General features: G+C 40.2%; 1 protein-coding gene across 12 annotated transcripts in view; it reads right to left on the bottom strand.

Annotated features, from left to right (window-relative positions):
* Positions 1-457: 457 nt before the first annotated feature.
* Positions 458-20,934, bottom strand: part of DCLRE1C (DNA cross-link repair 1C) — a 90,268-nt gene continuing 69,791 nt past the window's right edge. For all 12 annotated transcript variants that reach the window (XM_042944949.1, XM_042944951.1, XM_042944956.1 and 9 more), the window contains 6 exons: positions 19,883-19,984; positions 16,731-16,867; positions 16,151-16,205; positions 11,555-11,643; positions 10,524-10,618; positions 458-2,287 (listed from right to left, as the gene is read on the bottom strand). In XM_042944949.1, the coding sequence (XP_042800883.1) occupies positions 1,371-2,287; positions 10,524-10,618; positions 11,555-11,643; positions 16,151-16,205; positions 16,731-16,867; positions 19,883-19,984 (1,395 nt within the window). In that variant the 3' untranslated portion in view covers positions 458-1,370. The remainder of the gene's footprint in view (positions 2,288-10,523; positions 10,619-11,554; positions 11,644-16,150; positions 16,206-16,730; positions 16,868-19,882; positions 19,985-20,934) is intronic.

Here is a 20,934-nt window from a genome sequence, read left to right on the forward strand (position 1 = left end):
TCTTTAGTGTCAGTGAAATTAGTTATATTTGATTACATGACTTATTAATGAAGTGTAACTAATTTTTAGAACTACAGATTAAAAATGAAGTCTCTGGGCTTGTGTATTAGGCCTGTTGTAGTTACGACTGGAAACTCAGTGATCTGTAATCTCTACTGGTCTCTTTAGTGATTTTATATTCACTTTGCTTTCAGGCCATAGAACTCGTAGGAGAGATGGGTAAAATGGGATAACTGTATTTCTACCCCAGTCACACACAGTCTGGAGAGTACTTAATCAAAAACTGGGAGTATCTGTGGCGTTAGAAAGAAGGGGTCAGTGCAGCAGGGTGATAATGCATATCATTGTTGGTTTAATTGACCTGCAAATTGATTTAGAGATGCCAACTTAAATTTGTTTTAAGGGAAATCTGTGCCTTTGCTTCCTTAATCTATAAAATGTCAGCATACCCAAAGTATTGAAGAGTATTTAATAGAACTTTATTAAACCACATATATAGCTGTACAAAAACATAATCCATTGACAGACTTTAAGGAAATCCAACAACTAGAACACACATTTTTGCCATTTCATTCTTTTCTTTTGGGTCCTAATTTCTCTCCTTTTCATTTTACCTTTGTGTTCAAACCAGCATTCAGAAGTGACCTTTTGAAATAAATAAGGGGCTGATTGTTTTTAAGAGTTTTTATGACCCAGGATGCAGCCATCTATCAGGGTGAATGTGCCATGGCGCTTGAGAACATTCTCTGTTGGGTGGAGTGTTCTGTGTCAGTTGCAGTTGGTTAATGGTGCCATGGAGTTCTTCCATAGCCTTGCTCACTTCCTGTGTGCTAATTCTATTACCGATAGAGGAACAGGTAGAGTTCCCAGCTCGACTGTGCATTAGTGTTTCTCCTTTGGTTTTGCTTTCTCTCTTTTCAAGCTGTTGCAGCAACATACTCACGTAGGATTGTGTCTTCTTAGTGAACTGGACCTTTTGTGAGAAATTTGTCTGATGGTAATATAGTCGTTCCAGCTTTAAGTAGTGGAAGTATTTAGATATATTTTTCCAGGCTTTACTTTTAACCTGCCTGCATCATTCGAATTGAGTTTCTTAGAGACAGCATATAAAAACGTTCTGTTTCTTTCCCTGGGTTTTTTCTGGTGTGTGTTGACCACTTTCACTTAATGTAATTATTGATGTTTGGATTTAGTTCTACCTTATTTTCTGCTTTTTACCTCTTTTTTGTTCTTTTTCCCCTTTACTGCCTTGTTTTAGGTTACATGAACATTTTTAAATATTCCATTCTGACGTGTCCATTATGATTCTGACCATTACCTCTTTGTGTAGGTTTTCTACTGGTTGCTCTAGAATGCAAGGTTTTTCATTTTTAAGTATCTGAGAATGAGCTTTTTCTTTTTTCAGTGACTATATTCTCCCCTGTTGCCAGCTTCTCATATAAATACTGTAAATGCTCTCCTTTAGGTAGCTCAGCTTCTGGTGTGGAGGGAATTTCAAAATCAGAGGAGCTCTGGGAATCTGCATTGGTGCTAAAATTTAGTAGCCTTTTTTCCTGAGGTATGTGTTTCCCACTGCTTAGAGTGGTTATTTCTCCAACACTAGGAGCCATATTTGCATCTTGATTTCTGCTTTTCAAGTCAGAATAAGTATCCTTTGGGCAAAGTACATTTTGTTCCATCTGAGAGGCAGGAATATTCTCTTTGATTCTTGGTCTATAGCTGCCTTTGTTCAAGAAGGTAATATCCCCACTGTTTCTCTCTTGGGATGATAACAAAACAGTGTCCGATTGGCTGTCCCAGCCTTGACTCCCTTGTTCGGATATGTGTGTTGACTGAGAAGAATTCTGGGAAGAGATGTGAGTTGACTCTCCATCAGAGTCACTAAAAATCTTTGGCGACTGAGAGCCCCCTGCCTCTGTGGAAGAAGGGAGGTTTTCCAAACTGTCATCTGTGATTTCATCATTTCTTTTAAAGAACACTTCCCACTGTGGTACTTCTACATCAGCCTTTTGCTGGTGATGTGTGAGAGCACCCAGGTCTTCTTGAGATGAAGCTGGGGTTTGTAATTCTTCTTCACCTTCGCTGTTGGATTCTTCACATTCTATAAAGTTTGCCAAAGGAAAGGTATGCATACTCTCTTTGTACCCTGTGCTTTGTCTCTCTTGCTCAGGCTGGCTTGGGGAAGCTGCAGTCATCAGATACACGTCAGGGTGAAGAGTTAGCTGGTATGGAACCTTGTGCCTTAGCGGTAACGGCACAGGATCATCAAAGAGGTCATCTTCCTCCTCTGTGGGGAAAAACACAACAGATGTATGGGAAACACAGAATGCAAAGGGAATCAATTTGTGCTTTTAATTTAAAATCCAATTTGTAGCATGTAGCTGTAGTTTCAATTGGTGGAGGTGCAAATAACGTGTCCCTCTTCTAAGAAAAAGGCCCCTTATTCTTAGCATAATCTGAACAATTTACCACCCTTCCACTAATGCCGGACTTTAAGGTTGAGAATATTGATCTGTGTTCCCCAAATAAGGCCACAATGCCTGTAACAGTGGTTCTTAAACTTGGCTGAACATTAGCATCATCTGGAAAGCTTTTTTAAAAAAAAAAAAATACAGCTTTCTATCCCATTCCAGATCTACTGAATCCCTAAAGGTGGGACCCAGTAATTTAATTTTCACTTTAAGTTCTGTGATTCTGTTCATCAGCCAGGTTTGCAAACTGTATGTTCTGCAAAAAGTAGATCATGAGTTGGCTGATTTAATAAAAAGTCATTTTCTAGTTTTTACTGATACCTACTTAGTACATGTCATGGGCTGTGTCCTCCAAAGTTCCTAATTTGAAGCCCTGGCCCCAATGTCATGGTATTTGGAGATGGGATATAAAATGGGATTAGTATCTTTGTAAGAAGAGGAAGACCAACTTCTCACTTTCCTTCTTCATGCATGGACAGCCTGTGGAAAGGCTCCTCAGTGTGTACTGAGGAGGAGAGACTGTCTGCAAGCCCGGAAGTGGGCCCTTTCCAAGAACCAAATATGCTGGCACGCTGACCTTGGACATCCCAGTCTCCAGAACTGTGCGAAATGTCTTGCTAAGTCACCCAGCCTCTAGTATTTGTCATAGCAGCCTGAGTCGGCTAAGTGCACACTGCTGGGTGACAGATACTTGAGGGGAATGCGGATTAGATCAACTTCAACTAAATGTGCCAAATGGGGTTTACTTTGAATAAGGCACATTTAGTGTCACGAACAAAGTCAACAAATGTACTTTTTTTTTTTAAAGCATGTTGCATTAGCAATATAATGAGCCCAATTCACTTACTTTCTTTACTTATTTTTATTTTTTAGTGAGCAAGGAGGGAGAGGGGCCAAAGGGGAGAAAGAGAATCAGGCTCCCTGCTCAGTCCAGAGCCCCACATGGAGCTCAGTCCCACAAAGTGTGAGATCACGTCCTGAGCCAAAATCAGGAGTCGGATACCCAATCGAGTGAGGCACCAAAGGTACCCCTCCACTTAAAATCTTAAAGTCAGGAAACCTTACTTGGAGAGTGAAATTACCATAAATTGAGAAGGCTTGTAACGGGGGAAAACAAGTATTTTCTTGGTCTCTAATGGCACCCAGGAAGGAGATTAAATGCTCATGAGACAGTCTATGGCAACTTAATTGTTCTAGTATTGTCTTATAACTACCCACCTAAAAAGATAAGTATTCCCAGTGATTCAAGGATGTAGCTAAACACTACATTTTTAAGAGCTGGTTTTTAAAAAATGTACCAAAGAGTAGTCCTGCTCCCATGGATCATCTTGCTTCCATGTTCCGAAGGAGACAGGTCTGGAGAAGATGGGTCAACAGTACACTAGGTCAAAACCAGATCAGTATGGTTCCTGGCTCTGTGTAATTCTTAAGCAACTATTTCTCTCCTTTTCTGAAAGACTTAAAGTGACTAAGATGTCTAGTACTGTATTTGGAATCAGCCTGATCTCTAAGATAGGGGGCTTCATTTCAACACACAGATTATAGATCTGTTTTAGCCAAAGTTAACTTTTTAGGAAATATTTTTGTATCCTAAGTTTAACAGTATCACAGTGTGTTTCAGCTGTAAGATAATCTGTACATTTTTCCCATCAATCCATCTGTATGTATTGAAAAACAAGTTTCTATACTATACTATCAAGTTAATTCTGACACAATGATTTCTCTGTGAAATCGGAAAGGCATAGAACACTAAGAAGTGTTAAAATCCTCAGTAGTATTTACTGATAAACTGATAAACACACTTAAACCCAGTGTTAAAAAGGACAAATGTTATAATTCACAGATAGTATCTATCTGTGTCTGTATAACCATATTGGAGAACAACTGGACATCATCTCGCAAGCACCTTAATTTCTACAATTTAACCCAATGAGAAGTGTGAAACAGATTTATGTACAATGTTGTTCATCACAATATTTGTAAAAGTTAAAAATAGGTTGTTAACCTAAGCGTACAAAGATCCGATACATCATTATATAGCCATAATGCAAAGTATGCAGCTGTTAAATTGTTTTTGAACAATAACAAAAATTTCCCAATGAAAAGTTTTTCAAGGGCGCCTGGGTGGCTCAGTTGGTTGGGCGTCCAACTTCGGCTCAGGTCATGTTCTCACGGTTCGTGATTCGAGCCCCGCATCGGGCTCTGTGCTGACAGAGCCTGGAGCCTGCTTCAGATGCTGTGTCTCCCTCTCTCTGGCCCTCCCCCGCTCAAGCTCTGTTTCACTCTCTCTAAATAAACATTAAAAAAATTAAAAAAAAAAAAAAAAGTTTATTTCAGCCTGTGTGCATCTATCTGCTCTTACAGCAGGTGGTAGACAGCCCTTGCGTAAGCTGCCCTGGTCCCGACTTCATGACTGCTGTCCACCTCTTTTTAAACACATAAAAAAAATTTTTTTTTTGAGAGAGTGCAAACGGGAGGGAAAGAGAGGTGGGGGGGGGGGGGGCAGGGGGTGAGACAGAGACTCCCAAGCAGGCTCCATGCTGACAGAGAGCCTGATGCAGGGCTCAAACTCAAACCCTGAGATCATGACCTGAGCCAAAGTCAGATGCTTAACAGATTCAGCCCCCCAGGTGCCCCATTTTTAATAATTTTTAATGTCCCTCTGAGTTCTATAGATATATATATGAAGGAGGGGGAGGAAATACATTAAAACGCTATTCAAAGTAACTTAGAGTTGTGAGGTTCTATATAACTATTTTCTCAATTAGCTGCCATGGGTAGCTGCTAATTTATAAGAAAACTGATTTTATAAAACTGGTCTAGGGGAATAATTGTAATAGCTGATAACTATTAAATTATGTAAAGATTTAAAAAATAGCATGAAGCGCTTTATTGAAATGCTTTTCAAAGAGGCTGACAAGGACTCCTGGGTTTGCCCCAAGATTTGAAAGTAAAGAAACTGGAAAAACTGGTCAGCACACTAGAAAGCACCGCAGACCTTAAAGCACTCAGGATGGAATTCCAAAGTCAGTGACACATGTGGACTGAAGCGAACATGGCCCCGGTGGCTTACAAAATACATCTGCAAACACCAACTAGAGGGACTGATGCCAAAGAGTTGCCCAGAGACCTAGACCTGTACAAATAAAAGCTATAAAAATTACTATATTAACAAGGAATAAAAACACTAAGGAAGCAACAAGGAACAAAAGGAAAAAAGCTAAAACAATAAATTGGAAAAACAAACATCAATTTGAAAACTCAAACTAGTGGCCCAATCAAAAAAAAAATACATATTCAACAAAAATGTGTCATCTGGGTAGGTGCATAAAGGGACAAAATGTTAAGCTAAAAATGATTTTGTTTTCAGCCAAGAAAGAATAGCAGGAACTACGTTTTACCTCCCCCCTGAAACAACTAAAAAACCAGACAAAATACAGCAAAGGCTCTCAAGAAAGTAGACCTCAGGCAGTGAAGGACAATGACACCTGAGCGTGGGAAACAAATGACGTGAGTTCTAAGACTGCCCCAGTTCACTTGGTGACTGTTTCCAGGCAGGAAGGGTACACCCAGATAGAGCCCATGGGCACTTTAGTCGAGGAGGTGACTGGGAGTCAGGAAGCCAAGGTGGTTGGAGTCTACAGAGCAGAGGCCCGGAGAGGCCCCTCTAGCATTCGGCAGACTGATCGGTGCATCCTACTGAGGTAACTACTTGAGCCCAGGGTGCCTGTTCCCAACAGCCAGAGTGGAACCCCTTGATTCACAGGGTGTCTGTAAGGGTACTAAAAGGGCCTTGCCTTAGGAGTGGGGAGAGTTCATTCCAGACTAAATGCTGCCCTGCTCCTACCTAACAAAGATAAAAAGCAAGACAAAAGGATCAAACTGTTCCAAGCTTCCAAACCAGTTAACTACATGCCAGAACAAAGTGCACGAATATTTTTAGAAATCCAAAATTATGCAGAACCTAACAAGGTAAACTTCAGAAAATATGGCATCCAACAAAATATTACCAGACAAGCATAAAGGGGAGAAAATACAGTCAATAAGAAAAAAGCCAAAATCCTGAAATGATCAAGAAAACATGGGAATAAATCTTCATGATCTTGGATTGAGCAATAGTTTCTTAGGACAGCAAAAGTTCATGCAGCAAGACAAAAATGAAATAAACTGGACTTAATCAAAACTTAAATTTTCACACTTCAACAGACGCCATCAAGAAAGTGAAGACAAGGTGTAGACTGGAAAAGAATATGTGCAAATCCTATCTGACAAAGGGGATATACCCAGAGGATATAAAGAAATCTTACAATAAGACCAATAATCCAATTTAAAAATGGACAAAAGATGTGAAATGGACATTTCAGCCAAGAGCATCAAAGCACATGACTTAAGCTGAAATCAGTAGTGAAATACAAATCAAAACTACAAGGAGATCTAACTTTATATCCACTAGAATGGCTATAATCGAAAAGTATGAGCTATAATGCAGAGAAATTGGAATCCTTATAGCTGGTGGGAGCAAAAAGTGTGTTCGGTTTGGAAAATAATTTCTCCTTGTTAAAAAATGCTAAAAGAGATTTATTGTGTGTATGTTACAGAATAAATGTGCCTGCCCCCAAATTCCTGTGTTGAAACCCTAACTCCCAGTGTGGTTGTATTTGGAAATGGGGACTCTAAGGAAGTAATTAAAGTAAGTTCATAGGGATGGGTCCCTGATCCAATAGGATTAGTGTCCTTATAAGCGACATCAGAGAGCCCTCTCCCCCCTACCGCCCTCTGCCTCCAGCACATGCCTTTCCCCAGGAAACGGCATGTCAGCACACAGCACCAGGACAGTGGCCAATAAGCCAAGCAAGAGAAGACGCCTCAGAATGAAACCCACTTTGCCAGCACCTTGATCTTGGACTTCTAGCCTCCTGAATTATGAGAAATGTCTGTTATTTAAGACACCCAGTTTGAGGTATTTGTTATGGCAGCTCAGGCAGACTGAGACCACCCTCCCCACACTCACCATAACCTAGAAATTCTACTCCCATGTTATTTACCCCAAATAAAATAAATCATATGTCCACACAAAGACGTGTCTGCAAATATTCAAAGCAGCATAATTTATAACTAAGAAAGCAGAAACAACCCAAATGTCCATCAACTGGTGGATGGATAAATAAAATGTGACCAAAAAAAAAAAAGTAATGATACATACTATAAGACAGATGGGCTCTGGAAACATGCTAAGAAGCCGGGCAGAGAAGACCAAATGTCGTATGGTTCCATTTACCTGAAATATCCAGAAGAGACAAATCTATAGATTTAGTGGTTGCCTAAAGCGGGAGGTAGTAATGTGGAGTAACTTGAAATGGGCAGTTTCTTTTTGGAGTAATGGAAATGCTCTGAAATTAGTGGCAAATGGCTGCACAAGTCTGCTAGTAATAATCATGGAAGTGTTCACCTAAAAGGGGTGAAATTTATGGTATATAAATTATACTGCAATAAAGCTTTAAAAAACTGGCAGGTTAAAGAAAAAAGTAGTGTGGGGTTTTTAACAATAAAATGTATGACAATAATGGCACAGACTGTGAGGAGGAAGTGGGACCAGTGTCTTAAGTTTCTTATACTGTATGATACTAGAATAATATTTGTCCTAACTTTTCACTCTGGTAGGTTAAAGATGTATACTATACACTACTAAAACAGTTACTGCCAATAACCAACAAGAAATTAAATATAATCTATCGTTACTCCATCCAAAGGAAGGCAGAAAGAAAGAAGAAATGCAGAGGGAACAAACAGCAAGATGGTATATTTAAAGCTGACCATATTAGTAATCTCATTAAGCATAAATTGTCTGACCAAGCACTCCAATAAAAAGACGGAAGTTACCCGATTGGCTATAGAAAACAAGACCCAAAATCCTGCCTATAAGAAACCCATCTTTAAATATAAAGACAAATTAAAAATACAGAGATGGAAAAACATATACCATACTAACTAATCAGAAGAAAGTTTAGTAGCTATATTAATATCTGGTGAAGTATATTTCAAAGGTAGGAATATTACCAGGATTAAGAGTCATTTCCTAAATATAAGAGGACTTAACAATCTTAAATATGTGTGTCCCTGATAGCAGTGCTTCAAACTGATGAAGCGAAAAGTAATCGAATTACAAGGAATAACAAACCCACAACTGTAACGGGAGATTTCAACAACTTTCCCTCAATAATTTGCAGGGCAAACTAGGCCAAGGAAATCAGCAAGGATATGGAAGATTTGAACATTATCAGCTAACTTGACCTAACCGATATTTGTACACCACTCCACCCAACGGCAGTATATATAGTTCTTTCAAGTACAGTGAAACATTTACCAAGACAGACCATTATTCCAGACCACAAATCTCAGTAAAAATCATAACAGCATTTTCTCTAACCCCAAAATTAAATCGGACAACAAAATTATCTCAGGAAAATCCTCCAAAATTCAGAAACTCAGTAACCCATTTATTCTAAATAATCCATGCAAAGAAGAAATCAAAAGAAAAATCAAAATATTTTGAATTGATACAACTACCATATGACCCACTCCTAGGTATGAAAGCATACATCCATACAAAGATTTGTACTTGAATGTTCATAGTTTTATTTGTAATGACCAAAAACTGCGAACAACCCGAATGTACAAGAGGTGAATGGATCAGCAAACTGGTATATCCACACAGTGGAATACTACCCACCAGTAAAAAAGAAACTACTAATACATCCAACAATATCAATAAATTTCAAAATATGCTAAGTGAAATGAGCCAGACATATTGTATGATTCTATTTAGTATAAAATTCTAGAAAATGCTAACTAATGTACAGTGATAGATAGCAGATTGGTGGTTGCCTTGGCATGGAAGAGGACAGCAAGGGGTGGGGGACAGCTGGGAGGAAGTGCCATAAGGAAACCTGGGGGTAATGGCTATTTTCCTGATCTTAATTATGGTGATGGCTTTTCATATATGCATATGTAAAAGTATCAAATTGGACACCTTAAACATGCAATTTATAGTATATCAATTATATTTTGGTAAAGCTTTAAAAAAACCCTACAATTAAGTTTACATATGAGAAGGATTATACGATGCCATACATGATAGATACAACATCTAAAAATACAACTGGTTTTCTAGAATCAGTACTGGAATTTGCATCTAAATGTTTTTGACTTGATTCTAAATGAGAGGAAATGCTGAAATGGAGATGGGAAAGACAGGACTGGATTTGAATCCCAGCCCCATCAATTATTTCTGGCTAGGCCTTCGGGGTACTTCCTTCACCTCTAAACTTTAGTTTCCTTGTTAGTAAAAAGTGGGATGATACCCCTTGGGTGGGCTGAAGTTTAGCTGTAGTGTATGTAAAGGACCTAGCACAATACCTGCCAGAGACAGTAGTTGTTTAATAAATACAATCCTGTTACCTAATCTGTTTGGTCATGTATTAGCTACATGGTACAGTAAGTGACTTTCTGCCAAAGCAATGCAAATTCAGAATCCTAACCACAAAATCTGGCTGCTGTAAAGCAGCAGATCTTTATTTGGAATCTCAAGTTCTAAATTCCTCAGAGGTTACTCTGCTCTTCCCTGGAAAATGAAAGTAGCAATGGAAGAAGGTGACAAAGTACAGAAAATCTGTTCGTATAAGCTCTGCTGGTCAATCTGGTTGGAAATGGTAAGAAAAGTTTCCACTGTCAGCATTTACTAGTATCTTGAAGGAAATCTCCAAGATTAACAGCCCAGCCTCTCCTTATGGCCTATACAAACCACAAGGCCTACTTTCAGAAAGCTGAGAACACCATTCAGTACAGGCACAGTTCTCTCTGTCACCCATTTTAAACCTGTGAAGGAGATTGGACTCCTGATTTCACAGGCTGGAGAAAGACAAAGCACTTCCTGAGACCATGGTAACAAGTCTGAGTGACAGCAGTCCCAGGCCCACCCCTGGCCAATGCAGCTTTCACCAGGCCAGAGTAGCCTTGAAACCCACACCTCTGAATCCAGGGTCATCTTCTTACCTGAGTCTAGGTGAGTTTTTCTAGCTCTCTTCAATTTTCCAAGTGGTTTATACTTTGGCTCAGTACTTTGGGAAGATCGGCATAAAGGCTTTAAGCTGAAACGAATATGAACATTATATTTTTCCTGTTGGGAAAGCTACTGGAATGTAAGCATACTTTATAGAGATTATAAAAACTTGGCCAGGGGAAAATCATGTAACTACTTTTAAAAACCAAAGAGCCATGTTTAATAATTAAAAAACCACTTCACTATAATTAAGTGGTAAATATGAGCACTTAAATACAACCTGGTACATAGCTATCTAATTGTAGGATTAAGGGGCGCCGGGGCGGCTCAGTCGGTTAAGCGTCCGACTTCGGCTCAGGTCACGATCTCGCGGTATGTGGGTTCGGGCCCCGCATCGGGCTCTGTGCTGACAGCTCAGAGCCTGGAGCCTGCTTTGGATTCTGTGTCTCCCTCTCTCTCTGACCCTCCCCCGTTCATGCTCTGTCTCTCTCTGTGTCAAAAATAAATAAAGTTAAAAAAAAAAATTAAAAAAAAAAAAATAATAATTGTAGGATTAAGGGAAAGCAAAACCCATGTATTTGCTCTTGCTTTGCAGAAAAGCAGTTCCCTATTCTGCAAGATTATTAAGTACTACAGGACACCTGACATTCAGGGAATACAGTATGGCTAGCTGATTACTCTCACCTGTTTAATGGGGTTGACTTATCTCATACAAAATCTCATAAATTTGATCTCTTCACTCTAGAGTTTGGAAGCTAAGGCACAGTGATGATAAAATACAAGAGTGTGTAAATACAGCCTGCCCTTTCTCTTGAGGGCCTCAATGCCAACTGTGCCCTTATGCCAGACTCCCAGCAGCCTTTAGGATTATCTATAACATACCCACTGGAAGAAAGCCATCATGCTCCCAACCAGACACGTATTTACAGCCATCTTATGTCCTGGCCCCTGTTCTCAGACCCGAAACTATCCTCTGCATCCATCGTGTTCAACGACACAAGTTCCACAAGTAGCAATTACTCACATTTCTACAACTTTATCCATAGTTGTGCCTATTGGAATGACATTGGGATACACATTCACAGGACAGATGTAGCTCAAGAAATCTTTAACCTAGAAGAAGGAAAATAAAATGGATCGATTATCTCTGCGGTGAGAAATGTGGGTATTATGGATGCAAACAAAAGGGAGGCCAGGAGAAAGAGAAGAACTTTCTCATGGTGTGGTTCTCACTACTAGCTGCACATGGGGATCACCTGGGGGCCTCTATTAGAGGAGAAAGAAATCTCCAACTCTGAGACCCCATGCCCAAAAGTCCTTTTGATACTGAGCTACAGTGGGGCCTGGGATTCAGGATATTGAAATGTTCTTCAGGTGATTCTGTTCCACAGAAAGGACTAAGAATCACTGACTAATGGAACTCAAAGAGTCTCTATTTCTTTAAAGTGCATTAGTCTCCTTGTCTAAGAAAGTCACCCATAATTAACAAATTCCCTTCAAGTAAATTAGAATTAAGTGGAGTATTTAGTACACACAAAAAAGCAAGGTCTTCGAATTACATTTCTTTTCTCCAACAAATAAAATAAGAAAATTACATCTTCCAGGATGCTTGATTTGTTGTAATGTTTTTCTCTAGAGGACAACTACATGCAGAAATTTCATGAATAGCTTGATTTTCTGCAAAGCTCAGAATGCTCGACAGAGAAACTCTGCCGCTATTCCTCAAAACAACTCTATAACCCAGACAAGTTTCAGCTTTGTCATTTATTAGATCTTGGTGACCTTGTGATCTTGGTTAAGTTACTGAAAGTCTCTAAGTGTTAGGGTCTTCATCTAGAAGTATAAATGAGATAACGCATGTCAAGTGCTTGGTCTGTTACCAAGCTGGCATTTATTTAACATTCAATGAAATTATCCATTACAGGGGCGCTTGGGTGGGTCAGTCAGTTGAGTGTCCAACTTCAGCTCAGGTCGTGATCTCGCAGCCTGTGGGTTCGAGCCCCGCGTCAGGCTCTGTGCTGATAGCTCAGAGCCTGGAGCCTGCTTCCTATTCTGTTTCTCCTGCCTCTGCCCCTCCCCAGCTCGTGCTCTGTCTCTCTCTCTCTCTCAAAAACATATGAACATTAAAAAAAAACAAAAAACAAAACTCTGAAAGCACATTAAAAAAAAATTGTCCATTAAAAAAATTATAATGACAACACAAAGGTTTTTTATTCCCTTCTGCAAATGGGGAGACTGAGTTCTAAGTAATCATTAGAACCCAACTTTTTTTTTTATTTAAAAAATTTTAATGTTTATTTTTGAGAGAGAGAGAGAGCTGGAGCGGGGCAGAGAGAGAGGGAGACACAGAATCCAAAGCAGGCTCCAGGCTCTGAGCTGTCAGCACATACCCATAACCGTGAGATTGTGACCTAAGCTGAAGTCAGACACTTAGCTGACTGAGCCACTCAGGCACCCCATAACAACTTTTTCAAATAAAGAACCAAATCAAAAGAGGTAGGAATCTAGGAATTATCAATAACTCCGTATTAAAATAAAGTGGCTACCTTACTGAAAACAGGAGAGGAAAACAAGACCCATTCATTCTTCAGATAGATTTCATAAGCAAATTCTCCTGCACTTTCAGAGCAGGCATGCAAACAAACTATTATTTACCAGCCCACAACTTTTACGATTTGTATAATTAATTCAAAGCTGAGGCTAGCAGAAATCTCAGGCTTGTCAAGGCAACAGGGATAAAGAAAGTAATGTCAACCTATACCAGAAATGATTCACTTCTACTTAGAAATGAAGTGGCCACAGGAGACAAGAGACACCCACCAGAGAGCCACCGTTTGTCACTTGTACAAGCTGATGTCGTCACATCAGATGCCTGCCTTAAAACCATTCACAAACACAGTCCATTCTCATTACCTGCAGGGGTTATGTTCTCTAGGTCTAGAATTAGCAAACACTAGGGGCACCTGGGTGGCTCAGTTGGTTAAGCATCCAACTTCCGCTCAGGTCATGATCTGCCAGTTCATGGGTTTGAGCCCTACATTGGGCTCTGTGCTGACAGTGCAGAGCCTGCTTGGGATTCTCACCCTGTCTCTCTGCCTCTCTCTCTCCCTGCCCCCTTTCTCTCTCAAAATAAATAAACAAACTTAAAAAACATTAGAATTAGCAAACACTGAACCACGCTCCTGAGGAAAAGACAAGGTTCCAGTGGACCTCTAGTCACAGTGTCTCTGTGAGCCCATCAGTGCATCACCTTGTTTTCTGTGGGTTTCTGTTTAAAGACACCTACTTAATTCGTACTGTTGATTCATTACTATTGAACTCATACCCAACAGCACCATAACTCCTGTCTGTAAAAGCTTACCAAACACACGTATTTTCTCCATAAGGCCCACCCTTGCCTCTGTGCATGCTTAGGAACACTACACAGCACCCCAGCCCCACACTTAGGGGCTGTTCTAAACAGGAAGTCCCCAGCAGAAAGCACAGAAGTGTGTTCAACACAGCGCTAAACCGACTGCAAAAGGACACCTGTTAGCCCTGAGCTGAGCAGAGAGGGTAAGTACCACCCAATTCCGAAATTGGGAATATGCATGTCGTTAACCCCTTTCCCACCATTCTGCTAGGCATGTCTGCAAACAGCCATGCAGTGCTGTGACTATTATTTTGGGGTCACAAATTTTAGTGAACAGGTGAACCTGGAAATAATCCACAAATAAGGAGAATCAGCTGTATTTAGACAACAAAACTGACAGGAAATGATCCTTAAATCTATTTATGTTTATAAATCTAATTCAGCATGATCTATACTTAGGATATAGGCCTATGAATAGAGTTTTCGGGAAAGCAGGTCTCCTCCCCACCGCAGAGCTCAAAGCGACCCTCCGCTGTGTGTGATCACTGGTGCTGACCCAGGGGGAGTGGGGAGGGGCGAGGGCGTTCAGCCACTTCGTGTCTGCTTACACACCAGGGAAATATCTCCTTATTGGAACGTAATTGCATCAAATCCCAGGAAAGCTTATGCTTCCCAACTTGGGTGCTAACTACACCGAAGGAGTGAAAGGGGCCAGATGTAACCCTGAGTGAGAAGTAAGGCCTACACTCTTCACCAACGAGACGCCTGCCCCGTGGCTGAGACAGCAAGGATACCAGCCATTGAAGGATGGACAGGAAGGGACCCAGATGCTGAGCCCAATGCCAGCCAAAGACAGATCCCCAGGAGGGGACTCTGACAACAACATGAGATTTCAGGATAAAATGGGGGAAGAACACATTAACTAAAATCTATCATCACAGTGAATTCCTTCCAAGCTGCTCTTGGATAGCCTATTTGCATCTGAAAGGTAAGGTCAGATATTTCATAGACGCCCCTGTGATGTTTTGATAATATGCTAGTCATTTACAGTACTATGGCTGACTTGATAAGAATGCCACTACCTGGAGCTCTGGAAGAATCCACCTGTACAAATCATTAACACATCCACGGCTCACTGCTGCAGTGCTGTAACCACATATCCCAAATACAAAAATAATAGTTACCAGGGAAATCAATTTTTTTTAAATTTCTTTTTTACATTTATTTATTTTTTGAGAGACAGAGAGAGACAGAGCACAAGATGGGGAGGGGCAGAGAGAGAAGGAGACACAGAATCCGAAGCAGGCTCCAGGCTCCGAGCTGTCAGCACAGAGCCTCACGCGGGGCTCGAACCCACAAACCGTGAAATCATGACTCGAGCCCAAGTCGGAGCTTAACCAACTGAGCCACCGAGGAGCCCCCAGGGAAATCAATTTTTAAGTGCTGCAATGGTCAAACTAAAATTATGTGTGACTTAAAGTGTCATTCAAAGTCTGCTTTTATATACCTTTTTTTTCCTGACACATACACAAAATTACTAAAACTCAGCACTTAGAAGATGCTAGCATTTACTTTGGAAGTGCGTGAGGAGTTTGCAAATAAATCACATGTATCAACTTCCACTGTAGTAGGTCAATTTCCTATATAAAGAGGATCCTAACAAAACCATTTAATAGGCCTTCTTCAATTGAGTCATTCTAATACAGTATACATCCTTCTTAAGGACGAGGTTTTTATCTCAATCACTTTGATTCTTCCCCAATTGCTGAATGTTCAGGACTGTTTTTTAAATAGCTTTCCAGCGCAAATTTTAGAAGAGACCAAAACTCCGGACAGCACCTTAAGGCCACCCATCATGGTTTTATCTATAGTGCTCCTTCGGATAAGCTTTATACATCCTCTTAAAAAAACAACAATAAAATTTTAAAATTAAAAAGGATTTATGATCCTCTCATGACGACTGAAAACAATTGAAGTGGGGAAGTTAAAATACATGCAGGAAGCAAGACAGGAAGAAAACCTTAATCATACGAATTCTTCTGTGTTTAGGCTGAAAACAGGTGCTAATAGCAATTTCCTTTGTGCTTGGTAAACACAGCTCATCTACTGAGATATCTTCCCTAAATTTCCTTCAGAAAAGCCACAACAAATCTTAAGCAACAGAAAAAGAGATCCCTCTGGCAGCCAAGGGGTTAGACTGCTGCCATCCAACATGAATGCCACCGAAGTAGTTGGCAATGGGGTTCTGAGTATGTGGGATCCTCTTACCTCACTGTAGGAAGAGTGAAAAGAAAAACAAGCTCTGTATGAACTCTCTCCAGTCCTAAAAGGAAAGGAAAACACAAAATTTAGAGGTCTTTTATCAAAACTAAGCTACGTTTTAAATTTCATGCCTTCCCATCTTCTGCTATTCCGGTATGAAATCACCCTATAATCAAGGGTTTCTCCCTGGGACAAGAGGGACCTCTTTCCAGAAACATAAAGGTTTGTGGACATTGTGAATACCCAATATTAAGGAAGTGTTGCTACAATATGCTGATCATTATGCCCCTCAGTTCCACCAAGGGCTTCTAGTTCCCCACAATGTCAACTCACTCCCAAGTGAGGCCAAACAAGATGCCTTCACTCTCGAGCCACCCAACTGGAGCAGACCTCAGGAAATTTAGACAGGAGACAGGTTTTGGAAGCGGAACCTCTTTAGCGTTTAAATTTCAGAAGTTATTTTCCACAATTATAATACATCCCCCTCTTTGGGTTAGGCTAGATTTGCATTTAAACTAAAATAAAGCACATAATTTGCTTCAAAAGCAAGGTTTCTCTCAAAAGACCTATGACGTTGCTTTCTTACCTCACAATTACATTTGTTTTTCTGGTCCTTTCTCCAAACCACATAGTGGATGGCTTAATGCTGATTGTGTGGAGTGGAATTCTATTTTTGGAAATATTTCCACAGGGTAATTTATTCCAATGAAAATATTCTTCTGCCTAAAAAGATTTCAAAAACCGAAAAACAGTTCCACGTTTTCAACAAATCTGTTTGTGGGCAGGGTCTCAAAAACAAATGCTGTGATAAGTTTACAGACATGAAATAAAAAAGCAGACATGAGGAGATAATCAGATAATTCCAAATTTAGAAACATTCTGCGGAACTGGCCTGGACTCTTCAAAAATGTCAATGTCCTGAAAGAAAAACAAAATGCGGGAGATTTGATCTACACTTGAGACTAATGAGGCCACAGTAACCACAACACACATTGTGACCTTCACCAGGGGTGCCCGGCTCCCCCTCCATACACTAAAAACAGGACACTACTATACAACTGGGGGAACTGTGAATACAGGCTACCGATCATCCAATTTTTTCAAAATACAGTTAGAGAATAAAGCAAAAAAAAAAAAAAAAGCTGAAAGACAATGGGACTATTTTCCCAAAGACATCACGTTTAGACAGGGGTCCTGCAAAACCATTAGCATTCAGTGCAGACTAAATGTCATCAAGGGCCTTTGGTGCGTGTGCTGATGAGGAGGAGGGCTGCAGGGGTGCACCAGGGCTCTGCGAGCCGTGAGCAGTACTCCCGAGGCCGTGTGACCTAAGAATGAAGCCGCTAGAAGGAGTGTTTCAAGGCAGGTAGCCATGCGGGAAGTGGCAGGAGTGACCGTTGCCAATTTAGCTACTTCATGGGATGCAAGAAAACTCAGAGCAAAGAGAAATATGCCAATTTACAGGACTTGTAAGGACCAGAGGCTACAAGTCCAACAGAAAAGGGATAAAACAGGGGCATCTGGGTGGCTCAGTCAGTTAAGTGCCTGATTGTTGATTTCAGCTCAAGTCATGATCTCATGGTTCGTGAGTCTGAGCCCTGCATCGGGCTCTGCTCTGACAATGTGGAGTCTCTCCTCTCAATCTCGCTCCCCGTGCACTCTCAAAAAATAAATAAATAAACTTAAAAAAAAAAAAAAAAGGGACAAAATAGTTGCTATTCTGTATGTACATGACTTTGACCCATCCGTAAATTCAATGAGTATGTGTGTGTGTGTGTGTGTAGACACACAAACAAAAGAATGAAACTGATGACTCGAGTTCTAATATGCAGCTTACCAATTATCAAAATAATCTCTTACCTTGTAGCTATCCTACAGTGGTCTGAAGTAGAATATTCCATGCTGTAGATAAGAATTCTTTGTTTTTTTTTTACATTATGCTTTACTTTAGGGCTGATCAAGTTTACGTTAGGTTTTCAGGTGACGGAGCCAATGTTACTACCACAATGAGTATTTAAGTATATAAATGCAGTGTTTACTAAAATAAAAATTATTCAGCATCTGAATGCTCAGATATTTGAAATCTTAGGGGAAAATTATGATGATGCAAACCCCAGCTTCTGAAGATCATGATTTAATATTTGCGATGCTGAATGACTATATAAAATGAAATGAAACAAAATGTTGAGGGCAAATCCAAAATTTAATACCTGACATTTAATAATAGAAGGGCTTTTAATAAATGAAGGGAGTTCTAGGGCGGCATTCAAAAATAAATAACAAAAATGGGAATGCAAGCTGGTGTAGCCACTCTGGAAAACAGTTTGGAGGTTCCTCAAAAAACTAAAAATAGAACTACCCTATGACCCAGCAATTGCACTACTAGGCATTTATCCATGGATACAGGTGTGCTGTTTCACAGGGACACATGCACCCCCTTGTTTATAGCAGCACTATCGACAATAGCCAAAGTATGGAAACAGCCCAAATGTCCATCCAAGGATGAATGGATAAAGAAGATGTAGTATGTGTGTGTGTGTGTGTGTGTGTGTGTGTGTGTGTGTGTGTGTACACATACATACACACAATGGAGTATTACTCGGCAATCAAAAAGAATGAAATCTTGCCATTTGCAACTACGTGGAACTGGAGGGTATTATGCTAAGTGAAATTAGTCAGAGACAGACAAAAATCATATGACTTCACTCATATGAGGACTTTAGGAGACAAAACAGATGAACATAAGGGAAGGGAAAGAAAAATAATATAAAAACAGGGAGGGGGACAAAACAGAAGAGACTCATAAATATGGAGAACAAACTGAGGGTTACGGGAGGGATTGTGGGAGGGGAGATGGGCTAAATGGTTAAGGAGCACTAAGGAATCTACTCCTGAAATCGTTGTTGCACTATATGCTAATTTGGATGTAAATTTTAAAAAATAAAAAAAATTTTAAAAAATAACAAAAATAAATAACAAATGAGTTGCAAAGACCTAGAAATGCTCATTTGAAATTGGACTAGTAAGAGATAAAACTATTTCAAAATCTGAAGCAAAGTTATATCTAGCTATTTATCTCAAATGAGTAGAAGAAAAATAGTTTACAAATGTGCACATAGGTCATGAGTCTCAAACATATATCGTAATGGATTATAAATGTTTTCTTAACTCATAAGCACTAACATATTAATTTCATGATAAATACATTAGTCACTACATAGCTCATTACAAATAAATATGTATCAAATGTACATGGATATATTTCATTAAGAACCCTGGGGGTCTGGGGGCGCCCAGGTGGCTTAATTGGTTAAGCATCCGACTTCAGCTCAGGTCATGATCTCACAGTTTGTGAGTTCGAGCCCCGCATCAGGCTCTGTGCTGACAGCTCAGAGCCTGGAGCCTGCTTCAGATTCTGTGTCTCCCTCTCTGTCTGCCCCTCTCCTGCTCCCACTCTGTCTCTCTCTCTCTCTCTCAAAAATAAATAAACATTATTAAAAAAAAAAAAAACACAAGAACCCTGGGGGTCTGTGTCTATTTGCTAACGTGGTTCACGGCAAGGAGCACTGGAATGTCTCAGTGCACGGCCTCAGGCTAACGCCGTCGGATCTCTGCCTCAGTTTTCACATGTGTAAACTGAAGGGCCTAGAAAATGGGATTTCAGGGGTGCCTTCTGGACCTAAAATTCTGCTTTTCATGCATCACACCAACAATAAGAACACAGTTTATACTCTGTACCTTCGGATGGCGACAGGCATGGATCTGAGTATTCCGGTCTGTTGTGAGGTGATGAAGAATGTCGGGCATGTTCCTAAACATGTCTAATTTGTCCACGTGAACCTGAGGAAAATAACACAGATGAGCATGTTGTTTGAGTTGTAGTTTCTATAAAGAAGGTGTTCAAGGCTAATTACGGCAAATTATCCACTTAGCGAACTCTCTCTTTTTTCTTGAAACCTAGTTTTTGGCTATTTCAGCGCACCCTGGTATCCTGTCAGGACGTCAACAAAGTACAAACATCATATTCGCACCAGTCAGCCTTAGCGCCTATTCGTGGTGGTAATAAAAAATTCTGGACGCCCAATTGGTGGACTTTATTGAATCACACTGATGCAACTGACCCCGAACAACACAGGGGTCGGGGCGCCAGCCCCCACAGTCAAAAATCCACATACCTTTCTATTCCCCAAAAACGTAACTACTAACAGCTGACTGTTGAGCAGAAGCCTTACCAGTAACATAAACTGTCCATTAGCACATATTTCGTGTATGTATCACATACCATACTCTTACAATAAAGCAAGCTAGAGAAAAGAAAACGTTATTCAGAAAATTGTAAGAAAGAGAAAATACACTTAGAGTACCGCACTGTATTTTTCTATCGAAGTATAGTTGACACACAACGTTACGTTAGTTTCTGGCGTACAATGTAAGTGCTTAGACAACTCTGTGAGTCTATACATTATACTGTGTTCACAAGTACAGCTACCATCTGTCACCATACATTACTGTTTGGGATACAATGCTGTATTTACCAAAGAAAACCCACGCATCAATGGACCTGTGCAGTGCAAACTTGTGTTGTTCAAGGTCAACTCTACTGTCCTTCAATCCATCAAGAGTCATTCAAATAATATTTATTGTACGCCTACTACGTGTCAAGCTTTATTCTAAATATCAGGGATACAGCAGTGAACACAGCAGATGGAAACAAGAATCACTGACTTGTGAAGACACGTCCCCCGCATGCCATGGTAAGTAAGGGCAGTTGGTGGGGGGAACACAGCTGG

The sequence above is a fragment of the Panthera leo genome, chromosome B4 (assembly GCF_018350215.1).
Source record: "Panthera leo isolate Ple1 chromosome B4, P.leo_Ple1_pat1.1, whole genome shotgun sequence".
Taxonomy (NCBI): domain Eukaryota; kingdom Metazoa; phylum Chordata; class Mammalia; order Carnivora; family Felidae; genus Panthera; species Panthera leo.